Below are 24,577 nucleotides of genomic sequence, written 5' to 3'. Positions count from 1 at the left end.
AACAAAGTAGGTTTGTATTCTATAATAAAAAAAATCATTTGTTTTTAAGACTGCACTGTGTTAATTACATACAGGTATACATTTCTTCTATTACTACATTATTATTATCATCATAATCATCAAATTGTCTGTAATTAGTTTACATTTTAGATTGTGAATGGAATATCATGGAGCCAGGATAAGCTGGCATGGATCAGGCTGAAGGAGGAATGACAGCATCTCGACCATGCCCTCTCCTCTGTCTCTGGCTTTCCTGGAAGAGTCCTCTCCTTGCTCACAGCAGGAACACACAGGGATATCTCCACAATACCCCAAACACCATGCTATTAGATGGGGCACCTCAGTTTTGCTACAGTTTAATGAGAATTAGCTGAGAGTTGATGAAATATATTGTTCAAGTCCTTTACTTTTGATCCTTCTGGGTTTATAGTTAATCAATAGTAAACTAACTCCACAGTAAAGCATTAGTTGGATTTAGTGTTTAGAAAAGATGTGAGAGGCTTCAGGACTAGAAATTGGTGATAGAGGTTCTCCACAGGCTTTATACCATTAAAGGAAAAAATGGAAAAAAAATAACTATTTAACACAAGGAAACTTGTGCTTTAAATTCCTGACTATTGCTAAGTACTTCCAGCGCAGAAAAGTAAAACTTCTTAGAGTATTTTCAAAGGTGGTAACCTAAATACTATACATAGTTCTTTAAATATCTTCTATTCAGATTAAAACTATTCAGCAAATGAATGTCCTTTGTCCATAACTCATTGAATCAAAAGTATCAATTGTTTGTCTTCCTGAAATAATATCACAAGAAAGTTGAACTTAAGTCATGGCCTAAGACCTCAAAGAGTGAGGAGAAGATAAATCACTTACAGACAGCATTTATATTATCAGTACTAGTGAGGCTTCTTTGTTTATTGAAAGACTGTTAGAAAATGTATTAATAACTTTTAATTTGATAGACTGAACTTGCCCAAAATAAATCTAAGCCATTTTTAGACCACCACAATTCATCACTTTAACTTATTACATGGGGAAAAATTCTTAATTGCCTCCAGAGTAATTTATTTTAAATGAAAGTGAAAAGAATTCATAAATTAATCATCCTTTTCAATTATTCTTTCCCAAAGCAGTGGGACCACTTATTTTCAAGAATATTTTTCCTACTCACAGAACATAAGAGTGCTCAGTAAAACTCACTGAGCGCCCAATTTTGAGCTGCATTTTGGTTAGTGACACAGCGGCTGCCCTGACATTTTCACTTTTCAGAGTGGTTACAAGAATAAAAGGGAAGCAGGCAAGGACTAAGTTGAAGTCAAAATTGGAGCAATCTCTGATGACTAATCAGTATTTAAGAGCTAAACTTGTGTTTAAAACAGTTTATCTTCTCTACAGTTACCAACCAAACTTCAACGTGGAGTTTGATATTTCAATGAATCAAGTGCATTGGTAGGGCTATTTCATTTGGCAAGCCATGGACAAAATTCTTTAGATTTTTATCATGTTATAACACTCTCTTCCTAGTCCCCAGAGGTGGTAACTCAATAACTGCAGGACAAGTCCAGACAAAAAAAGCAGTCACAGGCTAAAATCCACTTGAGAGCTTTTCAATAAATTTAAGGAAGGCTAACCAGCCATGCAAGAGGGGTGTGAAACTTACCAATGACCTATCAAGTTTTCATGGTGCAGCACTTCCTGCAATTCTAGTTAGGCATTATATCTACACTTTAGGAGAGAACTATGCTTGTATTAATAGCAGACAGAGCAACTGCTGATCTTTGTCTTCTTTCTTATTTTGATTTGCAAAAGGTTGGAAAACAATCTTCACTTTCCAAGAGTATTAGACTAAAGGAGTGATCAAAACAATACAGTCTGATGGGATACTCTTCTGCCTAACAAGGAAAAGACAGTGCATGGCATACTTGCTTTCAAATGAGATGTCATAGACTCAAGTCTTAACTTTGTGGTCCTTAAAATGGTCAACACCTTTATCAAAAGGAAAATGAGACAGTACCAGCCATTTGTCCCAACATCCAAATAAGACAATGAGTGTCTCCATTTGTGTCTGCATGTCACCTGGTATCTTGAGCATGGGATGGCTGCACCAGCTGCTCACCAGGAACATGGGTGGCTGCCAAGCCTGCAGTCAGCTCTGGCTGCTGTAGGATATAACTGGGAATCTTGGAGGGGACCCATTCTCACTGTGAAGGCAGAAGTTGCTTTCTCTCCAATATACTTGACTCCAACAAGAACGTATTTTTTAATACTATGAAAAGGTAAAGTCACCCCACCCTAGTGGGTTTACTTCCTTTCCTGAAATGCACTGAAAACACAGCCAGGCCAGGCCTACCTGGAAATCATCACTTTCTGGCCATTTCCCTGGTGGTGCTTTCCTGTACTGCCTCCCAGCTGGCTACTTGTGCTGCTCTCTATCTGCTGCACAACTCAGAGGATACCTTCAACTGGGCAGAACCACACTTAATGGAACAGAAGAATATTAAATTCCCTTTAATAAAATTCTAACAAAGGAGCAAAATTAACTCAAGTCTATTCATATTCAAAACAAAGGATCTCTGAGTAGAGTCTTCCCACAGCTATAAGACCAGTCTTAAGGAAACGTGCACTCCCAGCACTTGTTTCCCTGATAAGCACATTATTTCTGCAAAGATGAGTTACAGGCTGCAGCTAGTGCAGGATGGTTGCACACTCCAAAGAAATATACTCTTTATAAAGAAAAAGTCCTGTGGCAATTCAAGATCAGCACTGTTTAAGGCAGCCTGCCCATGTAATTAGCAAGGGCAGACTGTAATATGGCAGGCCTGCTGGGGAAAATGAGTTCCTGAAAGCTCTGGAAGCTGGGCTTAGGTAAACACCTCTTGCCACAGCATTTAGTGTCCATTTTAATTGCACACGTCTTTAGCTCTGAATTACAACAAATTGTTAACACAAATAACATCTCAGTTATTAAACTGTTAGGGCCAGCCAGCCTGTGCTGTAAATGGATGACATCTCAGGTAATGAATATTCTTTCCAAAACTGGACCACAAAGGTATATAATAAAAATGTTCTAAGCACTCATTAGTGCTCATTTCCTTCTGCAGTCTACAAATGTTAAATCTAATTTTGTAGGTCTTTATACTCTCTTTGCATTCACTTTGGCTGGAAATGAATGGTGGTGTTAACTAAAAATATCTTCTCAACATTGAAATTAAGTACATTGTGTTAAAAATCATAGTCCAAACATCTGCAGTTCTTCTCAGCTCAAATTACACATTATTTAATTTCACTAAGTTCTCCATTATTTCAAAATACTTAAGCATGACTAACTTAACAGGAAAAACTGTTTTGAGCACAGAAAATATTAACCTTATTGTATATTCACGGTCAACCAAAAGAAGCAGCATGTCTGATGTTGACGCTAGGTAGCCTGGAAGAGATTTTACAACTTTTTTAACCACCCCAAAGAGAAATTATGTTAAGTTCAAAAGAAACATAATCCTCTCAGTCTCAGAAAAAAAAAATTATAAAACCAAAACAAAACAAACAAATGCTGTCTGCAGAGAAACATACATAGTAACCTGTCAATAAAGAGCAATGCTCTACCCAGAGCAATGGGCAACAGACCCTGAAGACCTAGCAGAGATAATTGCTTCTCTTAGAGAAGCCAGAGCATGTACCAATCTCAGCCACACATCCACATCTGGCCATGAATATTATGTTTACATTCCACAGAAATGACCACACAAAGACAAAAAAAAATGCATAGTTTGACACAATGTTTCTCCATCAGCATTAAAACCAGTGACACGCTGGTAACTCAACCCAGACATCTGGGTGGGGCTGACAGGATCAAAGCCTGAAAACCTTTCACACAATTTTAACATATCCTATATACATGTACTATTCTTCAGACAAAATGTTCCCTCAAGAATTACCTCAAGCTATTTCAAACTGTTGCTTAAAAATATTACTGTAATGTTGTTAATTTTAAGTGACACTTACATAGATGTTAAATTATTATATTAAATCCTTCTCATGGAATACCAAATATCTATTAGTTTCCCTCAAATTCTACCATGTGGTGCTTTCATAGCCTTTGGATACTGAGCTATCACAACAAACACTCTGTATATAATAACCATGGCTAGCCTGGTTATTAAACACATCTAAAGGAAAAAATAAAAAAACAACTATGAGAAAAGCCCTCAAAAGTATAATTTTTTGTAAAAGCAGAACATATTTCTTGTGTCCTTTTGAAAGAATGATGTTCCCAACGATCTCTTAGTATGAAGGGCTTCAACTTGAACGAGCTCTCAATATGCCAAGGAAAAGCTGAGATACAATAAAGTTTTGCTTTTTAGAAGGTAACTTGTAACACTCGCCACAATCAGGATTTTCAAACAAAATTGCCTCTCCAGTTCTCCTTTGTCTTCAGCTGTACATGAGGAGCTGTGGGGTGCAGAACAGAGAATGCTAAGCCCATCATTAAGAATCTGCCCTATATTACATATAAAGCCTCTACTTCCTGGGAAAATTAGAAGAGCAGCTCAGTATCCTCATGAACCAAAATAAGTCAGTCCTTAAGACCCAAAACCTGGCACTACCCTTTTAAAACCACAATTAACTTTTGCTAACAGAGAAAGTGAAGTAAGCTGTCATTATGTTTTAAATAAACCCAAACACAATAAATACTTGAGTAATTAATGAAACTTTTTTTTTTTTTTGGTGCAACAGTTCCTGCCATCATCTAATTTTTCCAAAACAATGTAATTTAATCATCTGGGAAACTAAGTGCACTGCCATGTATGGTCTTACACAGGAGGCCAACTGTAGTGGTTTGTAAGAAGAAAACTGGAAGCTGTAATAGGATTTCTCCCTTCCCCCTGACAAGCTGTAGACACAAGTTCAAAGTTTGTAACTAAGACAACATACAAGGCTCAGTTGTGCCCACCATAACATTAATTTCATATCACTATAATTACACACTCACACAAAGCTTTGCCTGGTTTATACCATCTAAAACTACCACTAGGACCACAGAATAGTGACATTAAACTTTTGTTTACAGTCATAAAACAGCATAAGCTCACTGGAAAAGTCAACATTTATTTGAAATTATAATAAAATAACAATTTAAGTCCAAAATTCACATGAAGTACAAACAAATGCAAGCCCAGAGTTTTCCTGACTTTTGCTTTATATACACCTAATAAATTATCCTATGATCCTCCAACTTCAAAATACATTCAAATTCCAATTTATAAGATGATTATATTAAGCCAAGTGAAAGGACACTTTTATGAATCCTGGGGCATCATTCCTTTCTGCATAACAAAAGAAATTTTACCTTTTCTTTTCTCCAAACTTTTATTAGTGTAAGTATCTATGACGCACTCCTACTGCACTTTTTTATTACTAAAAAGAAGAATCAGTACTTGCAACTGAACAAGAGATCTGTCCAAAATTTACCAAAGGCAACTGTGGGTCCTGCATTTGGAGTGGAACAACCCCATGCTCCAGGACAGGCTGGGGGTGACCTGCTGGAAAGCAACTCGGCAGAGAAGGATCTGGGGGTCCTGGTGGACAACTTGTCCGTGAACAAGTAGGGCTCTTGTGGCCAGAAAGGCTGATGGTGTCCTTGGGTGCATTAGGAAGAACATTCCAGCAGGATGAGGGAGCTGATCCTGCTCCTCTGCTCAGACCTGGTGAGGCACATCTCGAGTGTTGTATCCAGTTCTGGGCACCTCAGGAAAAGAGAGACAATGAGCTCCTGGAACTGGTTCACTAGGAAGGCTACAAAAAATGATGAAGGGTCTGGATTAGCCCTCCTATGAGAAAAGGCAGAGACAGCTGGGCCTGTTCAGCCTTGAGAAGAGACAACTGAGAGGGGAACACATCAATGTCTGTCAGTATCTGCAGGGAGGGTGACAGGACAGTCAGGTTTGTCTCAGTGGTGCCAACTAACAGGACAAGAGGCAGTGGGCAGAACCTGATGCACAGGAGGTTCCACCTGCACATGAGGAAAAACTTTACTGTGCAGGTGACCAAGCACTGGTACAGATTGCCCAGAGAGGTTGTGGAGTCTCCTGTGGAGATATTCAGTCATCTGGACACAAGCCTCAGTAAACATGGTCTAGGGGACTCTGCTTGAGCAGTGAGGCTGGACTAGATGACTGCCAGTGGCTCCTTCCAACCTCATCCATTCCGTGGTTAAAATACCAGGATAATGACATGGCACTCTTATACCAACCATAGATGCAGAGTGAAGATGACAACCATGGCAGGTTTTGTGCTTCCTGTGGCAACAAAACAGATAAACAAGGGCATAGTCCTACACCTCTTTCTCTAAATTTTCATGCATACTAATCCTCCCATTTTCAAAAGGCAGCTGAGTCCTAATACCCTCCTAGCATGTCAGAGCTGCAAGACTTCAGGAAAGCTCATCCTCTTCAGCAGCATGTATGAAAAAGGTGGCAATGTGGAGGTGCATTGCACACAAGCAGCAGCAGGGAAGGCAGGACTCTTGCACGAAAGCCTTTTAAACCAAAGTCTAAAGTAACAAAACAAGTTAACCTTCCAGCAAAACTTTACACAATAAAAAACTCAACCACTGATGTAAAACAGACCCTCTATTTCTGTGCACAGGTTAGTCATGGACACAGACCTCATGCCTGAGGTGCAAATTTGACCTTGGTTTTACATTGCTGACCTTCCTACAAAAGGGCATTGGAGTTCTATGGATAAAAAGCACTAGAGGGACAAAGTATATCTTCAATAGTATTATAATCACAGCAGAAAGTCACAACTGATTCACACCAACGTGACTGTAAAATCCATTATTTTAAGTTCCACAGTAAAACAAAAGAGGAAGGTATTGCATATGAAACAGAAAGAATAATGAAACAGAAAGAATATAAAGTTGGGATGATTCAACAGCATTTTTGAATGATAATCATCCATGGAAAAAGTCAGCAAGCAGATCCTCCAAAAAGGAGAACAAAAATCTATGTAGGATAAGAATACCTTGATTCCTAAATGGTGCTTTTTTTCTTCAATTTTTTTTCTCCCTTCAGGTGAATTTTGAAAGCCCTCTTAATCTCCTGCTGGATTCCTCTACCAACAAAGTCACTGATGAGGAATTCATGAAGGATATACAAACAAACTAACTGGAGCATTTACAGAAATCTGCAAAGTAGATTCTGTAAAACAGTATTACTTCTACATATAAGCCCTTTGTCCAAATCCCATGGTCAAAAAGTTTGATGGAAGAAATCAGAACAATTAGAGTGAAAAAATGTTCATCTGTACTTGTGCCCTTGAGCCAAGCTGCACCAAATATTGCCTGAAATTCTTCCTGAAAAGCTGACCACTTAACCCACTTTCTGAAAAGACTGAAAACAAACAAGCAAAAATCCAACAAGAAAATCAGACTTGAATGAACTGGATATGAGAAATTTTCTCAGCTGACAATATTTAATGTGAATTTGTACACACTGGCAAGTGGGACTGGCAATGAAGACAGAGCAAATCAGATTTCTCAGAGAAAAGCCAATTCTCAGATTCCTAAAACTGACACGACTTCTTACTTCATTCTCTCTCAGAACAGGTGCTGCTCCTTTCTGCATTTTTATTTTTTGCTTCACTGTTTGATTTTGAATATTAGCACCACTGCCAGCCTTCTTCATTCATAATTCATCCCTTACTGACAAGACTGAAGTAAAACCTTTTTAAAGGAGCTAGAGACTTACTGGTGTTTAGGATATTCAGCTGAGATAAAGTCAGGTTTGAGAAGCAGCTCCTACAGTTATTTCATTATTTGCAAAGGAAGATCATTCTACCAGGACAGACTTCATGGTCAACACAGATGTTTGCCATGATCTACCTAAGGCAGGCCCTGGCACAGTTTGGTTATTCCTGCAAACCCAACTGCTCCCTTGTATAAACGTCTTTGCTTCTCACAAATTTTAAAAAGTCCATCTTGGGGCTCAGAAAAGACAACTTCTGAACATTGGCTACATCAACACCACTCATTTACCTTCACAGGAATACATTTCACCTCAAGATTGCAATTCTCACTTGCTTTGCTTACCTTTAATAATTGTAACCAGTGCTACAGTATTAGCAAACAAGACCTCTGCAAGGTCTTAAAATAAGCAAATCCTTGAACACAATTTTTCCACACATGCCTTTTTAAGCAAGGGCACTTAGCTCCATCTGCTGGATTTAGACAATTTCTCTCTGAGGCTGAAGAACACAAATGGATTTATTTTCCTTATATGCCTAAAACAGAAGTCCAAACTGCTGCTAAGTAAATACCTCCCCAAGTGCTATAAAGGCATCACTCCTACCTGAAGGTCCATTAACACATCTCATTAATGCCCCTAGGAGCAGCAACACCCATCCTTGGCACACCTGTCTCTAACTCAGAGGTAATTTCTTGTATTTTGCCCTGTTTGCTATGTTAATTATAAACACAGAGGCCAGGAGCCACTAAGGGTAGGCTGTCCAACCAGATTTAATTAACTATTTCAAACAGCTAAGCAAAAATCACTGGAGGAAAAATAAAAGCCTGACTAGTAAATATTAACATAATCTTTCAATCTGAACCTGTAATACTATAAAAACCCACTCACTAATAATACTGCTGCGTCATGAGAAATTTTAGAAATGGGTGTTTTGCAGCTGATGGAAAGCAAATTGTCTAAATAAAGGAATATCCTTATTTAAAGAAAACATCTTACAATGAGTTTAGAGGTTCCTAAATACATATTCATCATTGCTTCTTCCTTTGGTATGCACTGTTTCAGCTCATCAAATACTTCTAATAGCCAGAATGGGATAAAGATATGCAAAATTTCATTAAAATATATTTTTTAAACTATTTACAATTGTAAAATTCTAAATCAGAGTTTCCGGGGAAAAAAAGGCATAAAAATATTTTTATCATCTGTCTGTGATAACTAGTGTAACTAATATATGGCTTACCTGTGTCAATGAACCAATAAGAACTGTACCAATAAAGTCTTTTAAAAAACTCAAGCAAATAAAAATCCCAAAACAACACACCAAACAAACACCTCTATACCCTATTCTTTTTATAGGCCTTATTCTTACATTATTTTTACAAGTGTATTTTCTTCTATCTTAATGAAGCATGGCTAAATTTACACTGGAGTAATTCAAAGCAGAGCAGGGACTGCATGCCTGCAGACTGAGCTCTCTGTGTACTTTGGTGGGATTTTGTTCATCTGAGCACAGCACAAAATGTTTTTATGGCACAGTAGGTATTTCAGTGGAAAAAGAAAACCTTCTGAAATACTTTGGCTGTCAGCCACCTACCTTTGGCTGTTTGTTACACTTTCTTTCCCCTGAGCCAGTCACCAGGACAGACACTGACTTTTCTTACAATCTCTCCTCCTGAAGATATATTGAAACAGCTATTTAGTACACAGAGAGGAAATCCAGAGGAAACAAACCTTTTCCTCTTCCTATACTACACAGAATTTTTAATGCAAATCAATCTGAAGTACATCTATTTTCCAAAATACGACGGGATGTTTTTGCTTATTTGATGGGGGTTATTTGTTTTAATTAAAATAAAAATGAAAGCCGTGTGGTTTGTAACTACATTTCAGAAGCCCTTTGCTGCCCTCATGTGTTTCATGAGCAAAGTAATCCTTGAAGTCTACATATAAAACAAAGCAAAACGGATTCTCCAATCAAGATTACTTCTGTTTGAAACCAGCATAGTCTATACAAATAATAAAGAAAAATAGCTGAAAGTTTATCTCTTTTTTCTTTTAAAGCTAAGCTGGCTTGTTTAAAATTTAACGACTATATATTAAAATTAAGTATTTCACTTGAGATAATCATAATCCTGGAACAACAGATTTCAAGGGCAGCAGGCCAATTTAGAGAGTGTTGATCATGTTAGACTGATGGCAAATCTTAAATTTTTAATGAAAGTATGTTTTTAAATAAAGCATAATGTCAGCATCTTTCTGTTGCTTACACTAACTGGCAAAGTAACTTCTTTCCTGTTCCATTCTACTGTACCACAGAGAATAAAAACCCGTGACTGCTGCATTAAGGCTGCTGCTCCTCCCACAACCAGTACATCCAAAGCTCTAATGACCACAGCAAGCTGTCCTTTGACACTCCCACCAGACACACTACTCACGAGGGCCTCAGTGCTCAGTCACAGTTTGATGGAATTTGCCTCTGAATTTGGCTGCTGAGGTTCAAACCATCCTTAAAAAGGTTTCACTGTTCAGTTCTTATGTCATCCTATTCCATCCCTACACTGATCCCAGACCTCAATCTGTCAGTACGAGTTTGTAATAAATAGTAATAACATCTCCAACGCCAATCCTGTGTTTACAGTGATGAACCGTGTCAGAATAACCAATAAAACCTGCCCTGCTAACAAGCTCTTCCATACACTGGCTATAAGCCATAAATAACCTTCCCTGTAACAAAACCAGTGGCAGTTCAGCCAATTCCCCAACTATTCCATGGAGGAGGGCAAAGGCAAAGCGGGATCATGACCCCCACAGGTTTGTTCCCCAAGCACAGCGCTACCAGGTGTGCTGCTGGCACCACAGGACAGGACACCTGTGCTAACAAGAGGGTACATGAAGGGAAAGCAGCAGAGAGAACTGGAACATACAGCAGGTTTAAAACATACAAATATCCTATTTACAGGCACCGCGTAAAAATGCCTGGTGATGGAAATTAACTAACAGGGGTCCATTAAGTCGAAGTGGCCTAATGGGGCTTTTAAACGCTGAACACTGGCCTGCTCACCCAAATACCAGCATGACCAGTCTCTGAGGAAAGTCATGGTTTCTCTCCGGTGTTCCTTCAGCACAAGCTCTCTCACTGGGACGCGGGGGCTGCGGGCAGCGCTGTGCACACCGGGCAGCTCTGCCCTGCCCGCCCGTGCCTTCCCGGGCTGAAACCTGGAACCTGCCTTCCTGCTGCTTCCCTGTCCTGCCGGCAGCCCAGCTTGCAGGTGCCAGCTAACTCTCCCCTCAGAGAAGGGTTTGCACGGGTCTATAACCTGGCAGGCACCTGAACGCTCAGCATCCCTTCGCCCCTCCCTGGCAGCCGGGCGTCTCCCACATGGAAAACCCCGCTGGAAACACGGCTCTACCCAGGCGCCGCTGAGCGCTCTCCAACACAGCTCAGACTGGGCGGCATCCCCCAAGAGCCCGCAGGAGAAGGATCCGCAGGAGCGCTCCCAGCCCGGTGCGGCGGTGCGGGAGCTGCGGTGCGGGGCGGGCGCTCCTTGCTGCCCCGCCCGGCCCGGCCCGGCCCCGCCCGCCGGCCCCGCGGGAAGCGGCGGCGGGGACAGCCTCCGGCTGGGGAGGAGGCGGGGTTCGGCTTCTTTCCCGCTCGGAACCCGACGGATCTCAGCTCCGCGGGTGGGGTTGCGTGCCCGGGCGCTCCCCGCCATGGCGCGGTGGCCGCTGGCGGTGCTGGCGCTGCTCCCGTGCCTGCTGCGGCCGGGCAGCGCCGCCCTCACGGCGCCCGCGGGCGCCCGGCTGCGGGAGCGGGGTGGCGGCGGCCGGGAGCGAGAGGGAGCGGCGGCGGCTCTGCGGGTAGGTGTCCCGCCCGCGCTGCCCTCGCCAGCCGCGCTGCGGGGCTGCTGCGGGCTCTGCGGGCCGGGAGGCGGCGGCGGGCGGAGCTCCCCTCCGCAGGCCCGGGCGCTGTGGCCGTGGCGCCCGGCCGGTCCCGCGGGTCACCGCCGGCCAGAGCGGCTGCCCGGCCAGAGCGGGCCGCTGGAGGAGGCGGGGAGGCCTCCGGGTCGTGATGCTTTCTTTGGCTGCGTGAAGTGATGGGGTTAACTCGTATCTGCAGACGTTTTTGCATATCTCTCAACCACAAGGTTTGTTGTGCTGTCAAAGAAGGACATCAGATGAGTTTGACGCAACTTGTTCTCAGGGTGGCTGTTTTGTCTGTTTCATGTCAATTTTTTTGCACTTAACAAATGCTTCTTTGTTGTCTGTTGGAATTGAAATTAGTGTAATCGTTTTCCTATTGATAGGGATGAAGGATGAATTTCAGGTGAACAGTTTTTATTATCTAATTTCATGCTTACTGTTACTAAACCTTTTCTTTTTCTGATGTTACATTTTTGTCCCTGCTGCTAACTTAACAATGCACATAATTTTTTTATTCCTTCAGGAAAGTGCTAAAAGAATTAGATTATTGAATTCATTATCAAAAGATAATACGACTGCTGTCTATGGAATCAATCAGTTTTCTCACCTGTTTCCTGAAGAGTTCAAAGGTACATTTTCTGGTTTTCTAAAGCCTTTTCTGTTATTTTTTTAATTCTTTCCCAGAACCTTGTGTCTTTCACACTTACAGATTCTTCCTGTGCTGATAATCAGCTAATTTACAATGGCTGGTACCAAACTGTAAGTACTTCTGGAGGATACAACAATCCTCTTTGTGTTCTGTAGTCTTGCAAGGTTGGATTACCCACAGCCTGAATATGTTTCTGTATTCAGGCAGTTCTGATTTTCCTTCTTTCTTCTCACTGCCTTTTAAAGTTTTCATTAGTTGCAGTAGAAGAAAGGAAGATACACAAGGTTCTTCCTTTTTGAAAGAGGAAGATGCATATGGTTCTGCAGTAAGTTCATATTCCCTACCCCAGCACAAAATTGACTACAGTCCAAACAATGCTTGGAGGTCCATGGCTGCATAATGACAGCTGGAGCTTTCTCAAGCAATATGACATACTTATTTTTCCCTAGAAAACTTGTATGATACCTTCCCTTCTTGCTGTTAATGTCTGTTGTCACATTTTCTATCCATCAGAGGATTTAGCATCTTGCTTTAATTTTAAATAATTAAACAACATTTTTTTGTGAAAACCCAACTTGAAGGTGTTTCACAATCTTTATTCTCCTCTTATTTTCCCCTTGTACATGGCTAAAACAAAGTATTTTTTAAGTAAAATGTTTTGAAATTTTTCAAGTAAAATTTGTTTTATGGAGTGGTTATGGTTATTGTTCAACTTCAGAAAATCTTCACACTTTCTACCCATATTCCCACTTAGAGTATTTCTGTTCTTTCTGAAACTGTAGAAATACTTACATTCATTCTGGAGCATAACGGTTGTTTTAAAATACATTATTTTTCTATGGATTTTAGAATGAGATACAATCTTGTGTTTGTAACTATAGATCCAAGTTACCTGTGAATTCTAGTAAAGTAGTTGTTTGTGGGATTTTTTTTTGTTGTTGTTGTTGTCCATAGATTTAAATATGTTTGTGTTCTGTATTTAGCTATTTACTTGAGAAGCATGCCTCACAAAGTTCCCAGATATATAAAAGTGCCAAAGGGGAAGGAAAAGCCTCTGCCAGTGAAGTTTGACTGGAGGGACAAGAAAGTCATTGCAGGAGTGAGAAATCAGCAGACAGTAAGTCCTGGTGTTTTCCCTTCCTGGTTCTCAGCAGGTAGGCTGTAGAGCACAGGGGAGGTTTTGCAGGGACCAGCTCTGCCTGAAGGCTCCTTGGAGCACTGGCACAAGAGTGGCCAGCTGAACATACACAAAGTCATGTAGCATTTTATGCAAAGTGGTATTAGACTTAAAAGAATGAGGTATAGAAGCTGTGCATTTACAAACTGTAATATACTTTTTTATCTAGTTAAGTGAATCTCCAAATACTTTGCACCATGTGTATTTTGTATTTTTCTGAAGAAACCCAAGATAAGTTCAGTACTTGACCTCATCCCACCTGGAGAGATGTAGATCCTTTCCTGTTGTTTTTCTCCTGTGACTGAATCCTCTTGACTGGTCAATACCCAAATCCTTACCAGTGAATTCCTCAGGGATGCATTCAAAGTAACCATACAATTGCAGTTTATCCCAAAGTGGTTATGATCCCTGGTAAGAAACAAGCTGCTCAGTCTCACTGTCTCCTTTCTATGCTTCATGTAGGACCTCATGAGGAATAAATTCTGCTGCTTATTTTAAATGTCACAGTTCAAAGAGCCTAGAATTGCAGTATAGATTGTTATTGTCTGAGACTTTTTGTATTCTGTTTAATTTCACTTTACCATTTCTTAAACTATAATTGTTTCTACAAAATTCTAGAAAAACTTACTAATGTGGTTAAAAACTAATTGCATCCTGAGGCCTCTTTTTTTTTTTGGAAAGTAGATACCTCACAGTAAAAGCACCCTCAGACCTATCATCAAGAACAAAAATTCATGAAGAAACAGTCCTTAAAAAAAACCCATAATGCATTTCTAGAATTCAGAGAGCAATATAGGGGAAAAAAACAGTTCAGCATTTTAAAAGGATGCTAACATTTCTTTATTATTGCCTTAAAAACAGAGTTCAAAGATGATGTATTAAATGAAGAACACTGGAAGATTCTTTTGCCTTTTTTTTCCATATCAAGCTTCAGAAACAAAGCTGACATCTGCTTTCTCTGCCATTTCCCCTTTGTCTCTATCAGTGTGGAGGCTGCTGGGCTTTCAGCGTGGTAGGTGGCATAGAATCTGCCTATGCAATTAAAAGAAGCACCCTGGAAGAGCTCAGTGTGCAGCAAGTTATTGACTGCTCTTACAATAACTACGGCTGCAGCGGGGGATCCACTGTTAGCGCTCTGAGCTGGCTGAACCAGGTTTGAAACTCTTTGTAAAAATCCCAAACGACTTCATCCACTTCTCTAGTAGCATTTTTATTTATTGGGGAAAAAAATTGGTGGGGAAGGTGAAAGGTACGGGGGTTTTATTCAATCATATGTGTGTGTACATACATGCATACACATCTGTGTTTGTGTATATGTATATATGCTTATTTATTTAGTTTGGAACCAAGAGGGAATTAGTTCAAGCAGAATTGAAATTTGATCGGAACTTTATGGTCCATGCATGTTCTTGTGAATGTAACAAATCAGCCCACAGGGGCTGAAAATAATGTTCCTGAATTCATTTGCAGGCATACAGTACCATTGTACACACAGCCACCTCTGCATATGGCATTTGGTGGTATTAAAGTGCCAGCATCTAGGGAAAAGGAAAGATGTTGACATTTTCTGTTTTCAAATTTCAGTAGTTTCTATTGCAAACACTGTAAAATTATGAAGAAGTGTGTGTGGAAAACCTCAAAATAAAATTAATTTCATTTACCTTTGTTTCCCTTGCAGATCAAAACATTGAAAATGCATTCAAAGTTTTCTCCTTCAGTTGTGGCTAACACATTTCATTTAGTTAAAAACTCAAAATGTGTGTTAATAACCTAGGTAAACAGACACATTTTAATATCTTTGAAATAAAAAGTACTCTCTCAGATTGAAATACAAAAATATAAAAATAATTATTTTGTTTTTTGAATTAAAAAAACCCCAGAATTTAAGAGAGTGTAATTCTACCCATGAAGAGTAAGATACCCATGGCTAATAACACTGTAGATAACTGTATAAGTTTGAATATCAAGAACAACAGAGGATACTCACCTTTATTCCTCTGAAGGAAAATTCCCTCTTGGCAGCAGAGGAACCACAAATGAATTAGGCTGAAGAAGTCCCGGTCTTAAATATGCTATATTCCAGAAGACATTAAAAATATAAAAGGCTGATGCATACATCATGTACTAGCATTAGAATTACATGCTATGAACAGAATTGGACTTTACAGCATTTTATATAACTTTTTGGGATACTTTTTCTTCTTGAACTGTCCCAATGATAGTGTAATTTTGTGTGTGGAAGTCATTTGAAGAGAATGAATTGTTCATGAAAGAACTGAATGAATATCTGTCTTGAAATTGACAGGACTGCTTATGAGGATAGTTTAAATCAGATTCCTTTTAAATTTAGTTTCTTATTTAAAGATTCCTGAATCTCTTCTGAAGCTCAATGAACAAGGAAGCTAGAGATAGTAAGTCATTATTTCACAATGTGACATTCTTACTTCTAATGTTGCCCACTGCGCACTGAAGTTTGAGTGGGTTATGTGGTCATTCTCCTTACGTTTTGAGGTGCATAGTAGTGAAGTCAAATGCTTTAATTTCTTACTCAATTACCTTCTTGCAGACCAAAGTAAAACTCGTGAGAGATTCAGAATACACTTTCAAAGCTCAGACAGGACTGTGCCATTATTTTGAGCGCTCAGATTTTGGAGTTTCAATAACAGGATTTGCTGCATATGATTTCAGGTAGCTATTACTCATTCTTTTCTTTCACTGTACTTTTTCTTCCGGGTTCAGCACTCATGGAGTTAGGTGGAGTGAACAGTGCACTGACCAGGCAAAGGTTGGGAGGTTGATTGCATCCATTCTGTAGCTGTGTGCTGGATTAATGCGTAACATCTTTGAGAGTTAAGGCTTGCCACAATGAATCCACTCAACACTTCCATCACTAAGCCTGTTGAAATGAGAAGGCTTGTATCTTGAAATTAGGTCTTTTAAATTGGCTATAAATTGGAACATAGAGTCAGTTACAGTTTTAATATATGAACGTTACAGTGCTATTGTCAGAAACAGTAAATCCTACCAACAATAACTGGCATTTATTGAAAAAATAGGAAGCATTCAACTACTTCAGTATTCATGCATTTACATATCTACCCACATCCTTTCCAGCCCATGACTTTAGAAACACTGTTGTCAACTGAACGCTGTAAAAACTTCAGCTTTTTAAGTTTCTATGTGAAGAAACTTCATTTCTAGTTTTTAACAGTACAGTACATCTACTGAATAAAGACAAGAAGTATTATTCTGACTAGGAATTGTGTTACTTCTAGATATAAGTAACCAAAATCAATCATATCTTTGCCAGTCTGTATTTGCCAAATTTAGTTAATGAACATGTTTTCAGTGATGAAAATTTCCTGCTCCAGATAAATAAAACTGTATGAGGTTGCTAATGATAAATGTCTGATAGTGGAAATGTCCTGTGTTTTGATATGTTTAAGACACATACTTTAGTGTGTTTTTATGTTAAAAGGTACTTCTGTAAATTTAAAAAACAGTGGGAAATTCTAAAACAGAATAATGGTTTGTTCAAAGCTGGTTTTGATTTAGAAGAGTGATGTACAAAAAGTATGAAGTGCTCTCCACTGCTCACTGGCTTGACCTAGAAACCTTCTGCTATTTAATAGCATTGTGTGTTTAGATCTACACCTGTCCCATAGTTTGTGTGTCCTATATTTGTATCACTGTGCTGTAGTATATAAAATACATAATTACTGATGTGCAATACATAGAACTTGGAGGAAAGACTTTAATTATTAGATTTTTAAACTGTTCTTAACAAGTAGATTACAATCACTCTAATCATTTTAGTGTGCTAACTTAAGTAACTTGGTATTTTTACTCACTTCTTTTGCAGTGGTCAAGAAGAGGAAATGATGAGGATGCTTGTCAGCTGGGGCCCTTTGGCAGTGACAGTCGATGCCATTAGCTGGCAGGATTATCTCGGTGGAATCATACAATATCACTGCTCCAGTGGAAGACCAAATCATGCTGTTCTTATCACTGGTTTTGACAGAACAGGTGCGTTTCCACCAGCTGAGCTTCAGCACAGTAGGTTTCTTTTTACTTGCAACTTGCATTTTGTGGGATAAGTGATTAAAATCAGAACTCGGTTTTCTGCTGGAAGCTGTTGGTTTGATGTCACATCAGTTCTGGAAGTTCTCGGAAGATCACATCATCTTCGCATCAGCCAGAAGAAAAACTCTTTTTGTCATTGCTTCTTAAGTTCTGTGGGGACTTCATCCTTGTAAAGTCAAGACCATGGCTGTGTGTGTCTTTATGCTAGAAGAGCCCATATCCAGTCTTCCCATACCAGAATATTAGCTGTGTTATCTATGTGAACAACAGTAGGTTTCCCTGGCCTGTGTCATCCATCCATCAGAAACTGTGAGATACTGAAATGCTAATTAACTCTGTGAAGTGTTAGCAGGCTAAAGCTTCCCAAGTCTCATGTTGTCTCCTGTTCATGAAATGTCTCTTCCAGGTAGCATTCCTTACTGGATTGTACAGAACTCTTGGGGGCCGACATGGGGAATAGATGGATACGTTCGTGTTAAGATGGGCGGCAATGTCTGTGGTAAGTCTGACAAAAAGTAAGTTGTAAAGGCCATGGGCTGGGATATGTTTCTCAGTGGCTATAACAAATTAATATCACCATAATATATATAGTAATATAATAAAGATATAATGGGATCCTCAGAGAGGCAGTACAAATCAGTGCTATGCTTTAAAAGAGGTTAAATGAGTCCAGATGGAAAAATAAATGAAGTGGTTGCTAGTTCAACCAAGGCATGTGGTTGAATGATTGAAAAGCCCCATGTAAAGGCAAAGCTGTGTAAGACAAAACAAATAATCAAAGTACTGTTGTCCCTTACCATGCAGAGGTAATGGCACTGTAAACATCCAGCCATGTGTGATGGTTGTAGGTGGGTGCCATCGCTGTACTCCCTGTAGGTGAAACAGCTGTTGTGCTTCTCTGGTGGGTGCCGGTATCTCTGGGCTCAGTTTAACAAACAAATATGAAAAGCAAATATACCTGGGAATTCTGTACCCTGCTTGTCCTTTTTCTTGGAGGACAGAGATATATCCTTTCAGTGCTAGTTCAATCTCCTGCCCTATTGTTGTTGCATGGTTTTTTTCTTTGTGTTTGAAGGATTCCCATAGCATTAAATACCCAGTTTCTGCTAAGATACGGAGGTAAAGCAAGTCAAGCTCTGGTCTTTAGGAAGTGTTGTAATTTTATGTGTTAGAGTAACCCATTGGCTTTCCCTTCCATGTGCGTTTCACAGCAGCTCTCAGTCATTGAAGGAGGTATTAGGTTACCCGAGTCTTCTGCACATAAAGAATAGACAATACTCAGCTTTCACACGTTACTGAATCTTTGTTCTTACTGTTGTTGTATAAACAGTTTGGAAAGAGAAATTTAGAAGTAGTGATACAGCAAGTCAACTATAGAGGAGTCAGGGAGAACAGATGTGTTATTTTCCAAAAGCAGGATCTTTCACTTTTTCTGTAGTGCACCATGCAAGAACAATCCAGCAAAGGATAGTAGTTGCTGATTTTCCCACAGAGATGTTGTCTTCTGATTAAGACGTGCTCTGAGACCACCAAGGTATAAAATTTTGAATATAAAATCAGATGAAGGAGGAGATTAGGTTTCAGTACCAGGAAAGGAAAAAATAAAAGGGTTGCAGATGATTCCCTGGATTCCTACTGTCATGGCAAGAAGGGGAGAGGGCATTATATGAATTCTGGGAAGTCTCCACTTCAATATTTATTAAAATGAAATATTATGTCATTTCTAGGTATTGCAGATACAGTTTCAGCAGTATTTGTTTGACATTCCTCTGGGCCTCTACAACTGGTCAAAGACCACAATTATCATGAGGACAGACACTGTATATGAAGATGGAATTCAAAACACCATTTTCAAATATAAGAAACAGCTGTAAGGGCAATTCCTGCAACTCCTGGCTGAAGTTTTTAAAAATGTTTTTATTTTGAATTTCTGTTGAATGCTAAATTTCTCATGGATTAAGACGACTCATCTGAAGAGTGCACAAATAGAAGCTACAAAGATGGACTGAAGCCTCAAATGTGAGCTTTATCCAGGTGTTGGATACTACTCCATAGAAAAACCTTGAAAGAAATTATGACAAATAAGAAGGAATTTGAATCAAAAAATCAATACTATAAGAGTATATTTGAAATCATTTGAGTATAAGCAGAATCATGAGTGACAGTTTAGAGAGTCAGCAATTACAGAATATATCCAATAGAGTCAGTATTAAATTTCCCTCATTAATTGAATTCATAGGTGGGACTTGCTGGTAATAAAAAGGTGTTCCAGCTTTGCTGAGCTGTGAAACTGCAGCTGTGGGCAAATGTAACTAGAACTCACAATGAAACATGTAATTCTAAAATGCTCTGAATTTTTCACCTCAAATGCTTTACCTGTATCTTTTAAGAAAGCCTACTATGAAAAGTATTGAAGCACTTCTGTAATTTTTGCACTCAACTACTGTAACATGTTTTTAGATTAGTTTTTTATAACTTTTAATGACAAATGCAACAAGTATTTATAATTGTCTATTGTTAAGTGTTGTTGTTTTATTTCTTCTAATTTTAATTCCTTTTAGTTCCTTCTAGTTTTAATTCCTTCTATTTTTTTCATATTTTAAATGAAAGGAAGACCAAGTGTGATGTTTCTTTACTTCAGGTTTTGCTACTTACTGAATTTACTTGGCTGAAAACTTCAGTTTTAAAAAATGTGAAGTCTTCTGTACTCTTGAGTGTTGTGTAGTGTGGCCTTCCCTGAGTGGCTTACAAACAGATAGCACACTTCCATAACTGGAAAACAAAGTCCCTAATGGGAACAGATAGGAGTAATGTAGTCATAGCAATATGAAACACAGATGTGCCTCCAGTGTTTTTGAGGTGCTACTGCCAGGTATTACTACTTGAAGTGCTGTGGTAGAGGGAACTTACCAGAAATTCCAGCCTACAGTGTTTTTGTCTTTCCAAAGGAAGCACTTAAAAAGACAAAAGTCCATTTAATGAGAAGATGGCACTGCTTTATCAATATTCTATAGCCAAAGTTGCCTTTTATTGTATACCAATATGAATAAAAATCACTTGGAATGCCTGTCATACTCTTGTTTGAATTTTATAGTTTGCTTTAGAAGAAGACATAACAAAAGATGAGCTTTAATACTGCTTTATTTGGAATGCAAAGTACTTATATCTGCTATTTTTAACAGTATTTCTACATAAGGGATTTACATTCACATGTAAAAAGATAGCAACATGATTCTTGTTGTATTATAAGTTCAGGATGGTTTGGTTTCTGTAGATTCAGGACTTACTTTTTTGAATCTAGCTTTTGAAACTTTTAACCCAAAATCCCTTTTGAAATTGCACTAGAGCTCAGAAACTAATATTCTTCTGATGATTATATCCTCAACTAGACATAAATTAGTAGCAGCCATCAGGCAAACAAGCAAATACAAAAATATGTACAAATAAGTCATGATCATAATAACTGTGTGTAATTTTCTCTCTTTCTCTAGGTGCAGGCTTTAAGAAGCCAGCCAAGAGCTAAATTGGTCATTGGGCTGAATTGGGGTATCATCTTACTCTTAATATAGGCTAACTCAATACAGATTTATTTTTTCTACAAGCAATTAATTTCTTCCACAGGCCAATTGTACTATTCACAAAGCTGTCATACATAAATACATATTTACACACCCACACTCTTTGCTGGCAACACCACTGAAGGTGAAAGTCAGGAAGTTCTTTACAGCAACAGTGTAGAAAGGCAAGCTAGTCAGAGTCATCACTGCTGAAGTAGGAGCTGTCACAGTATTCTGCTGTGTAAAGGAATTTATGAATGCTGGGGTTCATCTTTGGTATCCAGTGTCGTGGGACTAGAAATGTTGAAAGATTGAACAAATCCACAAACACCTTGTATCTGTCACTGAAAAAGACAATTGGAACAATAATTCCATCAGCAGAGAAGGCCATAGTTTCTAAATCCTCAGTAATCAGTCCTTCTCGTGCAAATAACAAGATTCCTTGCACTAACCCTCCTGAATATTGCAGAGCAGGAATCCAGTCCTGACTTCCTAGGGTATAGCAGATTAGGCATAATAGGGATCTATAGTAACATTTTTCTTCTGAAAATGCAGAGTCCATAGGGTATGATCTCTAGCAGAATTTATCTAGGAACAATAATGTTAACCTGACATAAAGGTAGAGTGGGAGAGCTTTCTAAGAAAGACAGTGGGCATTCAACCCTCAGTATCGGCCTAACCATCTGCTTTCTGCCCTGCCCTCTGTTCCAGTGGTTGTGATAATAGTTGCTCACTGCTCTTTTGAGAGCAAACTTCAAAGATCCTTTTTGAAGGATGTTGTGCAATTAGAGGTCATGCTAAGGAATAAAGAAACTGTCACACAGTAGCTGGGGCTCACTTCCAGCCTGTGTCACCTCATTAACTTGGGCTAGCTGGCACACCAACTGAACAATGCAGGGTTCATATTATTGCTATCACTGTAATGCCTGCACTCCCTAACTGAGAATTACGGATGGCACTTTGCATGAATGATCAAAAGGAGTTCTTTTTGCCCTAGAAAGCTTGAAATTTACATGTCACTGATAAATAAATGTACAACAACCAAGGAGAGATAGAGTCCTAGAAGAGAGTCAGCAGCCCTTTGGCCTCCAGTGAGCCATCTGAATTTTATCTCCCAGTATCAGAGTATTTATGCACTGCATTGTTGCTGGTAACAGGGGAAACACATTATTTCTACCTCACTGTTGAGCGCAAGTAGTGGTAGCCTGATGAGCCTCCAGTGCCAGCCTTGCCACCAATCATTCTGTGCACCAAACAGACATGGTTATCTAATGATAAAACAGGAGAAAATAGCACACGTTCAGTATTTCAATATAACTAAAGGGTCACACTTACTGAAGGTCATTCAGAGATCTTTACAGGGATACAGAACTATTAGGTCTTCAGCAATGCAGGAGTTAATTCTGCCATTCTTCAGTCAATTAATATAAAATTATTGTTAATTCAGAATGAATAGGCTAATTATTACACATTACTGTGCTCTGTTAATACAGAATTATGCATTCATTTACATATGTCTAGATAGGGAAGGAGGCAAAAGGAATGTTTGGATATAAAGACATGACATTATGACTTTTGGGATACATTGAAAATTAGATACCTGTCCCTTAATAAGATAGTACACTTAAATCAGGTCAGAGAAGTGGTAGCTATACCCATGTACCTAATGATCACAGAAGCAGCTCTTTCTCTTTCCTCCTGAAGTACAAACTAAAGTAATTCCTAAAGCATGAACTCCAAAGCTGAATTCTAAGACTGGGTGTAACTCAGAACAATTTATTTGCATCTAGAAGAGGGAGCGTCACAGTCAAAAAAGTCAAACTTACATCTCCATTTAGTCATGAGCACATCGAGATCCATAAGGGAGGTGAGGAGCTGAAAGGGAACCTGGAAACGAGGCTCCTCCCTTGGAAAATGAAAGAGAAGACAGTGAGACCTCTCAGCATATGCTGTATTTTTCAAAGTTGCATTTCATCAGTGCTTAGTGACTTAAAGCATGCTTGTCATAAACTGGTACTGGAATATCACTAGATATTTTAACAAATGCTTCTGCTGTGTAAATCCTGATCTGCCCCTTTATTTTTGAACCTGAAAAAGGATTCCAGATCTTTCTAGGACAGGTAGAACAAGGCATTTACTTGTTACAATCTGAGAAGCAGCATCTGGTCAAGCTGCCCAGAGGGGATGTGCAACCTCCCATCCCTGAGATACTCAGAACTCATCAGGACATGGTGCTGAGCAGCCTGGTCTGACCTTCAAGCTGTGTCTGACTAATCAAGGTTCCTGTGGAGGGCTGAAATAGATGGATTCCCACAGCTCATTCCAGCCTAACTAAACCTGTGCTGCTGTTCTTAACCTCTCTCCTGGCAGTCTCCATCAAAGACACATCTTACAACATCACCTGTAAAAGTAGATCATCAAGGCCCCCTTCAGTGCTTTGTAGGACAGCCGTCTGTCTCCTGCAAAATACAAGTGTCCTCAGTTTGCTGCTCACTCTCCTGCAACTTTAATGCTATAACAAACATTTATAAACAACATGTATAAAACATACAAAGTGCATATTCACATGTGGTAATAAAATCTACCTTTACTGAGCAGATGTTCATGGCGTTTTTCATCAAATAATGAAAGCAATACGTCTCTCTGTTTTTGGAATTCAGACAATAAGTCATCTTTTTCTTCTGATTCTGCTTTGGCCTTTGGTATTTAAAATAAAGACAAGCTTTAGAATTCAACAGGGAAAATTAAGCACTTGAATGACTCATTTTGCAATTTTTATTTAAATAAATACTCTGAAGTTTGAATCTTAGATGTAAGAACTGTATTTTCAAATAAGATACATGAGTCACTGTCTTTTGAAAAGTAAAATTACCAAGAAATGTACAATTAAATAGATTCCAACACAACTCAGATAAATGACTATTCAAACAAACTGGCAATTTATCGTATTTCTTGGCCTTAAAAAAGTTAATTATAATTTGTTTGAAATTTGATTTATTTGTTTTCAAGGCAAAAAAATTACACCTTGCAGAGGGCAAGAAAACTGTAAATAAAAAAGTTCAGATAAGTTAGAAAGTCATAAACAGATATTCTCAGGAAGTTTATAAATTCTTATTATTTTTTCATTAAAAATTAAAATATTAAAAAATACTATTTAAAGCTGCAGATCTTAAAATAGTCAGGGATTTTCTGGTGCTTATTTGCCAGTGCAATTCAAGTGATCACATAGCAGCAAATTGCCATATACTGTTAAAGAGAAATGGGCTGTTAATAGTGACATTCCATATCTACAGCTCAGGAGCCCAAACTTCGTATTTGCTCTAGATTGTAGATGCAAGTACTAACTAATGGTGAAGTTGTAGTTTCAGTAAAATCAACTTCAGCCCTTCCATTGATACTAATCCATGCCTTCTGCAATCCAAATCACTCATGTATCTCATGCTTTAAA

The 24,577-nt window shown here is 39.0% G+C and overlaps 2 protein-coding genes and 1 long non-coding RNA gene across 46 annotated transcripts in view; 1 reads left to right on the top strand and 2 right to left on the bottom strand.

Annotated features, from left to right (window-relative positions):
• Nucleotides 1–11,206, bottom strand: part of LOC135299084 (uncharacterized) — a 58,493-nt gene extending 47,287 nt beyond the window's left edge. For 18 of the 31 annotated variants that reach the window (XR_010361118.1, XR_010361140.1, XR_010361139.1 and 15 more), the window contains exons 1-2: nt 11,071–11,204; nt 9,337–9,414 (exon numbers count right to left, since the gene is read on the bottom strand). This is a non-coding gene — a long non-coding RNA (uncharacterized LOC135299084). The other 13 variants (XR_010361116.1, XR_010361127.1, XR_010361130.1 and 10 more) reach the window with 8 other exon arrangements.
• Nucleotides 11,207–11,424: 218 nt separating this feature from the next.
• CTSO (cathepsin O) lies at nt 11,425–23,726 on the top strand. Of its 4 annotated transcripts, XR_010361108.1 has the most exons (9): nt 11,425–11,600; nt 12,187–12,292; nt 13,296–13,429; nt 14,475–14,642; nt 16,056–16,177; nt 17,352–17,515; nt 17,979–18,071; nt 19,300–19,591; nt 21,064–23,726. XR_010361108.1 is itself a non-coding variant. In XM_064417478.1 (8 exons), exons 1-8 carry the CDS (start codon nt 11,454–11,456, stop codon nt 19,332–19,334), a joined length of 969 nt encoding a protein of 322 aa, XP_064273548.1. In that variant the 5' UTR covers nt 11,425–11,453; the 3' UTR covers nt 19,335–20,639. The 4 variants fall into 4 exon arrangements, 3 of the variants coding, with proteins under 3 accessions (XP_064273548.1, XP_064273550.1, XP_064273549.1); XM_064417478.1 differs by lacking the exon at nt 21,064–23,726 and having other exon boundaries at nt 19,300–20,639; XM_064417480.1 differs by lacking the exons at nt 11,425–11,600; nt 21,064–23,726 and adding an exon at nt 11,822–11,887 and having other exon boundaries at nt 19,300–20,639.
• TDO2 (tryptophan 2,3-dioxygenase) overlaps nt 21,176–24,577 on the bottom strand; it is a 41,884-nt gene continuing 38,482 nt past the window's right edge. For all 11 annotated transcript variants that reach the window (XM_064417475.1, XM_064417470.1, XM_064417469.1 and 8 more), the window contains 5 exons: nt 23,715–23,826; nt 23,531–23,588; nt 22,956–23,035; nt 22,307–22,397; nt 21,176–21,473 (listed from right to left, as the gene is read on the bottom strand). In XM_064417475.1, coding sequence (XP_064273545.1) covers nt 21,320–21,473; nt 22,307–22,397; nt 22,956–23,035; nt 23,531–23,588; nt 23,715–23,826 — 495 coding nt within the window. In that variant the 3' untranslated portion in view covers nt 21,176–21,319. The remainder of the gene's footprint in view (nt 21,474–22,306; nt 22,398–22,955; nt 23,036–23,530; nt 23,589–23,714; nt 23,827–24,577) is intronic.

This window comes from Passer domesticus, chromosome 4 (genome assembly GCF_036417665.1).
Source record: "Passer domesticus isolate bPasDom1 chromosome 4, bPasDom1.hap1, whole genome shotgun sequence".
NCBI lineage: Eukaryota > Metazoa > Chordata > Aves > Passeriformes > Passeridae > Passer > Passer domesticus.
The sequence above is the reverse complement of the archived record's forward strand: the minus strand, read 5'-3'. Positions and strand labels throughout refer to the sequence as shown.

Excerpts from the sequence above, each read along its gene's own strand:
- CTSO (XM_064417478.1), top strand. The coding sequence starts at position 11,454 with ATGGCGCGGTGGCCGCTGGCGGTGCTGGCGCTGCTCCCGTGCCTGCTG. Across the intron at positions 13,430-14,474 it reads GAGTGAGAAATCAGCAGACA|TGTGGAGGCTGCTGGGCTTT; the intron begins GTAAGTCCTGGT and ends TGTCTCTATCAG. Across the intron at positions 16,178-17,351 it reads TTTGCTGCATATGATTTCAG|TGGTCAAGAAGAGGAAATGA; the intron begins GTAGCTATTACT and ends CTTCTTTTGCAG.